Source organism: Cyprinodon tularosa, unplaced genomic scaffold (assembly GCF_016077235.1).
Source record: "Cyprinodon tularosa strain WSP-4 unplaced genomic scaffold, ASM1607723v1 ctg953, whole genome shotgun sequence".
Classification (NCBI taxonomy): domain Eukaryota; kingdom Metazoa; phylum Chordata; class Actinopteri; order Cyprinodontiformes; family Cyprinodontidae; genus Cyprinodon; species Cyprinodon tularosa.
Genome location: NW_024039733.1, coordinates 142,186 through 152,500, shown reverse-complemented (window position 1 = coordinate 152,500; position 10,315 = coordinate 142,186). Strand labels below are relative to the sequence as shown.

At 44.1% G+C, this 10,315-nt stretch overlaps 1 protein-coding gene across 2 annotated transcripts in view; it reads right to left on the bottom strand.

Moving 5' to 3' along the window:
- Window positions 1-1,103: 1,103 nt before the first annotated feature.
- The window catches only part of LOC119776737 (collagen alpha-1(XX) chain), a 76,186-nt gene continuing 66,974 nt past the window's right edge, over window positions 1,104-10,315 (bottom strand). For both annotated transcript variants that reach the window (XM_038275324.1, XM_038275325.1), the window contains 11 exons: window positions 7,156-7,251; window positions 6,980-7,033; window positions 6,787-6,840; window positions 5,483-5,536; window positions 5,020-5,091; window positions 4,906-4,941; window positions 2,486-2,552; window positions 2,190-2,378; window positions 2,040-2,117; window positions 1,776-1,937; window positions 1,104-1,672 (listed from right to left, as the gene is read on the bottom strand). In XM_038275324.1, coding sequence (XP_038131252.1) covers window positions 1,644-1,672; window positions 1,776-1,937; window positions 2,040-2,117; window positions 2,190-2,378; window positions 2,486-2,552; window positions 4,906-4,941; window positions 5,020-5,091; window positions 5,483-5,536; window positions 6,787-6,840; window positions 6,980-7,033; window positions 7,156-7,251 — 891 coding nt within the window. In that variant the 3' untranslated portion in view covers window positions 1,104-1,643. The remainder of the gene's footprint in view (window positions 1,673-1,775; window positions 1,938-2,039; window positions 2,118-2,189; window positions 2,379-2,485; window positions 2,553-4,905; window positions 4,942-5,019; window positions 5,092-5,482; window positions 5,537-6,786; window positions 6,841-6,979; window positions 7,034-7,155; window positions 7,252-10,315) is intronic.

The window sequence follows — 10,315 nt, the reverse complement described above, 5'->3', positions numbered from 1 at the left end:
GGCAACATTTCTTCAAAGCTATAATTCATATTATACTACCAACCATAAAACAATAATAGTACATTTTCTATTGATTTACTACAGTTTACATATCAGTCTTTTCCCAGAAAGGTGCTGCACAGTAGGACATTGTAACACTAATTCTTCAGCATTTCTTCCCCCTAACCTTGTTTCTAAAAGTTTAAATCAGCAGTAAAGTTTAACAGCATCCATCTTTTAGTTCTCAGGCTCCTCTCCTGTGGAACCAACTACCAGTTTTAGTCCGTGAGGCAGACACCCTGTCTACTTTTAAGGCTAGGCTTAAAACTTTCCTTTTTGATAAAGCTTCTAGTTAGAGTGGCTCAGGTTATCCTGAGCTATCTCTATAGTTCTGCTGCTATAGGCTTAGACTGCTGGAGGACATAGGGACCCCTTTTTCATCATTCTGCTTCATTCTATCTCTATTCTCCCACTCTGCAGAATCTGTTAGTTCAATCTCTAACGTTCTGCTCTCTCTGCTTTTTCTCATAGTAGCTTCATCTGGTCTGTTCCTGTTTGGCTGTGACTCCATCCTGGAGAGAAACATCAGCTGTGCTGCTGCCATCAACACCTTTGTTTCTAGATGTTGGAGCTTGGCCTGTTTTCCAGTGTAGTCCTGTTTCTCTGACTGTGACTAACTGGATGTGCTCTCTTCATCCTCTGACATGGGAGCTGGCTCGGAGCTCGTCTGCCTGGCTGTGTGTTTCCTGGACGGGGCCGCCTGTGGAGCTGGTTGACAGTTGCCTTTAGTATCTATGCTTCTTTTTCTATGTCTGCTTCTGTCTCCTTGAACCCCAGTGGGCCTCAGCAGATGGCCGCTCACACTGAGCCTGGTTCTGCTGGAGGTTTCTTCCTGTTCAAAGGGAGTTTTTCCTCTCCACTGTCGCTACAAGCATGCTTAGTGTGAGGGATTGCTGAAGAGTCAATGAGTCGATGCAATGAACTGGTTTTCCTTAGATAGAAAACTTTGAATCAATCTGACTGGATGATCTGGGGAACTGGAAAGTGACCTGAGATGACATGATGTGAGTTGGAGCTATAGAAATAAACTGAATAGAATAGAATTGAATCCATCTAATTACAATAAAACTTTTTAACAATAATTCAGGATTTTATTCAACACTTAAACATCTTTTCTGTTACACATAAAAAGTTATCAACCTTAACATGATAAAAATGTAAACAGGAGTTTTCAGGTAAAATTCAGAATCAATAAAATATACGTGAATTTTCGAAAGATACAGCAAATACTATAAAAATATTTAAAAATATTGTACATATAAATGCACTCTCACAGTATTATTCAATATAATGTGGGAAGAAACATCCTTTTATACCACAGAGTTTAGTCTTTATCTCTGAGCCAAAATGGTTAAAATGAAAATAAAGAGAAATTCTTGGGTTTAAGGCGGTACATGATGCAGTGCATGAATACATGAAAAACAAACCAAATCGTTCAGTGCTAACTGTATCATGCGGCGTTCATCTGACAGCTCTCTGATTCATCACAGGTTAGTGATTTCAAACTGGACCAAGGCGGCGGCTGAAGCAGCTTCATGTAGCTCTCACTCAGCTCTGAAGGAACCAGTTATTTCACTCTATTGTTCATCATTTGGTTCCCCGCCTCAGGGCTGGTAGCCATAATAAGGGTCTTCTGGATGAAGAAGCACAAACAGAGAAAACGGGATAAAACTACTGACTGCAGAGAAGGTTCCAGACATCCAGGCTTCATTCCTCATCCGCTCCCAGCAGCTAACCTGTCTGTCCTGGAGCATTGTGACAGCCTCCACTGCTGTCACAAACCCCCCCAGGTCCAACCTCTCCCGGCTGACCAGGAGGCCCGGGGACCCCTGGTGGTCCTGGCTTGCCATCATTTCCTTTGGGACCTGGGTCCCCCAGCTTGGACTCCCCTGGAGGACCTGCACACATAGAATACACAGGCCTGTCAGATCATAGCAGCTTGCTGATGATCTGTTGGATTCTGGCGTCATAAAGTAAACCAAGAGCTCAAAGATCTGTACCTGCAAACCCTTTGACTCCTGAGGGTCCCTGGACATTATTTCCTGGATCCCCCTTTTCTCCTGGAATTCCTCTCCTCCCTAAGGAGAAAAGAGAATCAACTGAAAAGGAAGTCTTGCTGAGCAGATCTGATGAGACGGATCAGACCTTACCCTGCTCTCCTGGGTATCCCGGCCTCCCAGGTCTCCCTCTTGAGCCAACTTCCCCCTGGTTCCCCCTGGCACCTGGTGGGCCCCTGGAGCCTGGAATGCCAGGTTCCCCTGGGGGACCTACTGGCTCCTCAATAGGAACAGGTTTTCGACTGATCTCATTGATATAGGAATCAAGCTTTAACACCTCCTCTGGAAAAGAAGACCTCCGTTTTTATGTTGCTCTGACTAAAAACCAAAATAGATCACGGTGCTAGCTAGATGATAGCATTACCACTGCCCTGTTTACCAGTACTTACTGTGGACCAGTTGTTCACAGGCCTGTGTGACCAGCTGGTAGATCAGTGCCATAGACTGAGTTTCCCCCTGTGAAGAACCAGAACATTGACCAGCAGTGAGGCCAGGCAGCGACGGGCCCAGGGGCTACTAGCCAACTAGCTAAAGCCGGGCATACACTGTGCGATATTTTCAATCGTTGCACGCAGCTACAACTCAAATTGTATGATAAAACCGCAGAGTTTAAATGTTTACAGCTCATGATGTTTGTTCTCACACTGTGTAACCGACGCTTTGATGCGATCTACCTGCACGTCCAAAAACCACAGCTCAGACTCAGCGCCGAGAGATGGCGCTGGTCGGACTCATCTGTCTGGAAGAAAAACAAGAACTCTGTCGTTTGCTCAAGGTTCTGGTAAATCGGCTCATAGCTCTGCCTCAACAGCAGGATTTGTCCACGAACACCTCACAACAGCCGACTGAATTTCAAACATGTTTGATTTTCTCCCGACCTTATGATTCCTGATCGGGAGCTGATCGTGAGAGGCTGATCGGCCCTCGTTACTCCTTGTATAGCTACACTACGCAGGATGCACGATCTGGATGAAAGTCGGCCCGATGGAAAAAATTTGCACATGAGAATCGGCCCGAAAAGTGCAAAAAAGTGCTCTGTATGCTTTACCTTTACCTCACTAATGTATGTATGAATTATTGCTTGAATTAGTAAAACTTCTGGTAACCATTGAGAGGAACCTCACTGCAAGAAAAACAGACATTTCTAAACTAAAGCAGACAAACAGCTTAAACACAAACTTCTCTGCATTTTATGACTCATTTCCTTCTATGGAAATCAGGTGAACTAAAGGTGTCCAGCGTTGAAGCCTTAAGGTGTGTGATGAGTGAAGCCGGCACATTTTTGGAGAAGAATGTAAGATCCAACCTAGACCATATTCTAAATTTCTTTATTGGCATCAGAAAAAAAGTTTGATTATTTATTTAATTTAAAGCTTCATATAAGAAATAAAAATACAATTGGAGAAATGGGTCTTTCATACATTTAACAGATTACTATTCCTAAAGGTGGTTTTTCTACAAGAGGTCAGTGACTTATTGACTGATTTATAAATAAATTATAGGTTTATTATGTAGTTTATGGTCCAATTGCCTACATTTAATAATAGTAAGGAAACTGTGATGAAATGAAATGCAACAGTTTTCTTGAATATGTGAAGGGTTGAATAATGACTCTGCATATTTATGCACTTCCCTCTCCTTGGACTGCTGTTGAGAGACATAGTCCCTCCCGCATGTCCTGGGTCGTCTCCTGGTCACTCCTGAGGGAGGCGTCTGGGGGAAATCCGAAAAAAGATGTCTGAGCCAGCTGACTTCTCTCAATGTGGAGGAGAAGCGGCTCTACGCTGAGGCTTTCCCGAATGACCAAGAATTACCAAGTCCAACATACACTGGGAATAGGTCCGACCTAATGTCGCCAATGTCGACCATACTCCTGCTCTGCTTGTACAGAGACCTAACAGCCGTTAGTAAAGGGCTCATGACTCCATCCTCCTGAAGTGCCCCACAACAGGGCATCATGAAATGCCTTCTCCAGGTCCAGAAATCACATGTGGACTAGTTGGGCAAATCCTGAGCACCCTTGAGAACCCTGCAGAGAGTGAAGAGCTGGTCCAGTGTTCCACGGCCAGGACGAAAACCACACTACTCCTGAAGACGAGGTACGACAGTCAGCAGATCTCTGCAGGACTCTGGCATAGGCCTCCAGGGGAGGCTGAGAAGTCCCTCTATAGTTGGAATTCAGCCCCAAACACCCCGTCTTTTCTTCCACCATGGAAGGATTGAGCAGATCCTCTTGGTATGCCTTTCCGGCTGTCTGTGTGGTCGTCCTTCACGATTTGGTGCCGGGGCGCGTCATTTTTAAAAACCGAGGAACAACTACAATGAGCAACTACGAAGAAAGGTTAATCGGTCTTTTTGCCAACTCCGTTTATAGAACCTGTTCCTCTTCCATGTCTAGCAACTCTAGATCCATCTCAGTGACCGTCATATCTTGCAGACGCTCCATTGTTGTTTTGGAAAATACACACTCGGGCCGGCGCCACCGAAATTCTCTTGACCATCCACCAAAGACTGCATATTAGTTAGAATTGTTATCACTTTTATCTTCAAAAAAACCTTAAAGCTGATAAGTGATTGAAACAAAGTCCAAAGTTAAAATCCCATAGAACATTTTAGCTGCAGGTTACTCTGCTGGAACAGAAAAGCTTTCAGTTTCACACATCAACGTATGAAACACGGTGCGCCATATTTATCTACTCACAATCACTTTTTCAAAGACATTTTCACCATGTAACCTGCGAAGGTCCAGGATAAACTGAATAATGATTCTTTCAGCATGATCTCAGAGTTTGGTTTAATGGTTACCCACCTTTTCCCCTCGCTCCCCTTTGTTTCCTGGCAGACCCTGTGAAGTTGAACATACGTGAGTGTAAACTGGTAGTTGATCATATGTGAAGACAGGCTGGACTGTTTGGTGTCTTACTGTTGGTCCAACAGGTCCAGAAGGTCCTCTCTCTCCCATGAGTCCTGGGTGTCCAGGAAGTCCTTGAAAACCCTGAAAATCAGAAAATGTTTCAGTGGAAACACAAAAAGAGAAAGAAACAGACATTTTGGGGAAATCTGAGGCCTTTAAGATAAAGTCATGTTTTTTTTTATCACACTGGGGGGAAAAAAAGGAAAACTGATCAAATGTCCATTTAGTAGATCTATTTTTAAATTTAAAAAATATTATTTCAGGCCATTAGGACTAAACAACTTGGTTTTACTGATTAAAAGTAGCATATTTAAGGCTGATCATTCATACATTATTCTAATTCAAAGTAAGAAATAAAAATGAAAAGAAAAGAGTTTTTTAATGCATATTTCATCAAATATTTGTTTTCATCTTCTGTGTTCTGGGTAACATTTCCAAGCTGTCAGGAAGCAGGGACATTTCTCTGTCTTACCCTGGCTCCAGTGACACCCGGGGAGCCAATGTTTCCTTCCACGCCTCTGATGCCCTGAAAACCACAGAGAGAGACAGGCATAGAGAGGGGCGTACCGACAACACTCTGCTGGAGGACCTGCGGCATGCTGGTGGAGATTCTCAGTCATCCAGGTCATAGTCATTCCAAAAAAAGTTAAAAACGATCCACTGGACTTGGTTTCCAAGTCTAGTGGATGGACTCAGGTTTCAGCTCTCTAAAAAACCTACAATGAAGCAAAAGAGTTGATTCCTTTTCACTATCATTTCAACCCCCACCCCCATGCAGGAGACAAAACATGTCGTCTGGGCAACAAAGCCAATAATTGCCCCCAACGACCCCCCTTTCAGAGGCGTAGACCAGTATCGGGTATTGGGGGCTAAAGGCCAAAGAACCCAAACTGACTCCCTTTCCTAAGGAGCACATTCGTACTTCTGGTTGCATGTTTCGTAAATCCCGGCGTACACTGTGCATTTTTTTTCAATCGTTGCGCGCGGCTGCTGCTCACACTGTACGACTAATCGCAGGGTTTAGTCGTACAGTGTGAGTCACAGCTCACGATTTATGTTCAGCCCGACGCTCTCATGCGATCTACCTGCTCACACTGTACGACTAAAAACCAGGTAGGACTCAGCTCTGCAGTGAGATGGCACTACTCTGTAGCTCTCTATCCTGAAGCCAAACAAATAGAAGAGGAATATTAAGCTCACTATAGTGAATGTAGCTACCCTGGCAATTTGTGCAATTTTGTGCTGAAAGTCCTAAAAAAGAAAAAGCAACGACGTATTTGGAAAATGGCTGAGGAATCGTGGTACTACGGTCCGTCAATTTTACAGACAGAACTGTATCTCTGCCATGCTGCTGTGTTTACATCTGAGAGGAAAAAGAAGAATCTTTCTTTGCTTCCTGAGTGATTTGCCCACGTCGGTCAGGAGAACATCAAACATGTTTGATATTCTCCCGACCTTACGTGATCGTGAGGCGGTCGTGGGAGGCTGATCGCCGCTCGTAACCCCCTGTACACCACACGACTCACGACCAGGCTGAAAGTCGGCCCGATCAAAAAATTCAAGCACGACTGGAAAATTGCCCCGAAGAAACAAACATCTTAAGCCAAAACAAGTTTTTGGGCTACTATATAAAGCTTCAACCTCGATGCTAATTCTGAACTGAAAAAGCTTCCTGGATGAGAAGTGAAACGTCTTTAAACTTGGAAACCAAGTCGGATTTCTTGTTTTTACTTTTTTTGGAGGACCTGGTACCTTCCCCTGGAAGAAGGAGCTCACCTGGGGGCCAGGGATCCCCTCCTCTCCCTTTGGACCTGGGGGTCCAGGTAAACCCTACAGAGGAAGAAGTTTAAGGCCAGACAGGAAACCTTTCAGTGTGCATGTTGTTGATGTTTCATATTTTATGTAAATACCATAAATACAGAAATAATCAGTGTTTTCTGAACAGTAACAGATTCCCAGCATTACTCACTTGGACACCAGGCCTCCCAGGATCTCCCTTTTCCCCCCTTGCTCCTGGTGGACCCTGTTTGGTCAATGTTAGAAAGACATGGAAATTGTTTTTTTAATGTTTTATTAATCCAAACCAAATCCTCCATCATTAGTTCTTCAGTCACCATCAGAGAGTAACTGTAAATCAGGACTTACCATTTTGCCTTGGACTGCTATGCCTCGGGGCCCAACGCTGCCCACAGGTCCAAGACCCCCTTGGAACCCAGGCTTCCCTGGGGGGCCTTCCTCCCCCTGACAGTCGGCATAAAAACAGCCTCAGATTAGGCTAACAACATACTGTCAGAATTTGCCCTGAAAAAGGAAGTTGAGTGGAGAAGCGAAGGTTGACTCAGCAGAGACACTGAGTGGTCCCGCTGCAGCTCATCCTGCTGCTGAGTGGACACACCTGTCCTCTGAGACAGGGACAGGAAGACAGAGACATTCCACATTCGTTGAGCAGTAAAAACAAGGAGAAATGAACTTCAGGGTTTTTCTCAGCGCTTTGCTCTAACTGATGGAGCTGACAGATGGATGCTAGCTGGCATAAGTGGGCAGAATATCCAATTATCAATTTCTGCCACTAGATGTCACCAAAGCCTTCAAAGTGGAACACCAACACCCCCTTCTGACCAGCCCACCTGTCCTTTAGCTCTCACCTTGTCAGAGTTTGCTGCTCTGATCTCGCTCAGGATGCAAATAAACCTTCTGTCCCATTTCAGGTCATCCTTCGTCTGATTAACCTGGACGCTGATGCTTCTGATGTCTTCCTGTCATTTTGAATAAATATTTATACATGCTGATGAAAAAATGCTACTCCATTGCTTACTGTCAGGGTTCTGCCCTCTGCTTGGGTTTATTTTTAGTTTCTTCGTCTTCTGTCTCTCCATAGTCTATTTCTACCAGTACTGAGTTCTTTAGTTTCTATCTGTTGCCCCATTGTGCTTATTTCCGTTCCCCTTGGCTTCCTCCTAGTTGGTCCTGTCCACTCCCAATATATCCCAATATATACACTCCACCTCTGCAGTCACTCAGTGCTGGTTTGTTGTTTTGTTCAATTCAAATCTATTCAGTTTATTTCTATAGCTCCAATTCCCATCATGTCATCTCAGGTCACTTTCCAGTTCACCAGATCATCCAGTCAGATTGATTCAAAGTTTTCTATCTAAGGAAAACCAGCTGATTGCATCGACTCATTGACTCTTCAGCAATCCCTCACACTAAGCATGCTTGTAGCGACAGTGGAGAGGAAAAACTCCCTTTGAACAGGAAGAAACCTCCAGCAGAACCAGGCTTCCTCATTGCTTCCTCGTCTCTGGCTCCCCACATGGGTTTTCCCAGATTTTATCTGTATTTTGGTTCTCAGTATTTTTGCCTCTGCTGCCTTTGACTACCTGATTAAATCTACAAAACTCACCTCTGCCTCCTGATCTCTGCATTTAGGTCCTCAAAAACCTCCACTCAACATGACATTTAGTCTTTCACTGACTTAAACCTCCACGGTTAATCAGAGCATTTACCAGAGAACTGCTACATCCTTGCTGTTTGTGCAGCTTTAATTCTTACTGTCCAGTTTTCTCCTCTTCATAATCAAAGATTCTCTGTGATCTCTGATGTAGGAACAGCTGAATTTCTGTCAGATCTGCTTCCATGACCTGTGTTGTACATCGATCCTATTTTTTCTAATCAAGAAAATACTTATTTTTTCGACCAACCTCGGATCATTTAGTTGACCGTTCAGTTAGGTGAACGTCCTAACTGAGCAACATGGATTCAAAGCACACACATTCAGCTGGTCAGCAGCACTATAGACTTAAATCACATATTTATTTAAAGAATCTAATCTGGCATGTTTTAGTTCAGTTGCTCCTCTCCAGCAATCTTTGGGCAACCGAAGCAAAGGGACAGACTGTCAGTCGATAGCAGGGAAAAGCACAGAGACACAAACGATGAAGAAACCCTCTAAACACCCACATTGACCCTAAGGAGCAACCTGCAGTCACCAGGCTGGAGTAGAACACCCAAACTCCTGGTAGGAAGATTGTTGCTACAAGGATAAAGTCCTGACAGCAGTGCAGCTCCGCACTGAAAAATACTACAGGAAATGATCAAAAAGTCCAATGGAAAAAGAGAGAAAACCTTCCGACGCCATCAGCTGGTATGTTTACTTAAATTGGAAGGGAAATCATATTTAAATGTCAAATCATTCTGGCTTGAACATCTATATAAATGTTCTCTTTATCAGACCATATTGTCCCAAAAACCAGAAAACCACAAATTAAAAAAAATCCTGTCCTAAAATCTATGTTTTTTATTTTTCATTATTTTCTGCAGGTCAGTTAGTTCTACGTCAGCCTGAACATCTAAATTTCGCCAATCATATATCAACGCTCATCTGTCAATCAAATTTTTTCAGTCATAGCATCTTGATTCATGTGTCGCAGCTAATATACGCAGCGGTTGAAACCAGAATCCTTTCCTTTCCCATTGAGTTGCGTCCCAGTGTTCACGGGGATGGACGTCTGTGTCTTCGGCAGGCGTAGAGCTAACAGAACTGGCAGCGTTGCGAGGCAAGGGCTCAAACATGTACGGCTGGAAGCCTTCTACACCAAACCAAGCTTCTGCCGCCCTGGCGTCCTCTTCCACAACATCTTCGTCCCCGCTTTCCTCCTCTAAATAAAAAATGGATGACGGAGGAGACTCATCCACGACCTCCGACACTAAACTCTCCTCCTCTTGCATGTTTCCGCTGTCCATAGCGTTCCTTGACAGCGTCGTTTCTAAGGCACCAATTTAGTGCTACTTGGTCCCAATGGAATTTCCCATTGGGAACCTGCTAGCACTAAGATGCTAACTGGTTAGCAAGATGCTTTCAACAAACCGACCACAACCAAAAGGCTTGCAAACCTTCCACCACAACAATCCCTCCCCCTTGATAATCGACCAATCACATTCACTTTATTCACTCGTGTAAAATCATGCACCACTCGGAGAATTTGGAAATGCAACGGTTGGAACAGCTGCTTCCCTACGACTTTAAAGATAACAGCTGCATAAGGTTAAACCGATTAATTCCAAAATAGTTAAAATCAATCCACTGGACTTTGTTTCCAAGTTTGAAGACGTTTCTCTTCCATCCAGATTCCAGCTTTCAGAAACCTCCAATGCAGCGATAGAGTTGATTCCTTCCCGCTATCATCACAGCTCCAACCCCCTTACAGGAGAACAGAAGACCTCACCTATTCATCCAGGCCAACTATTCCCTTTAACGACCCCCCCTTTCAGAGACATAGACAGGTATGGGGCATTGCAGGCTAAC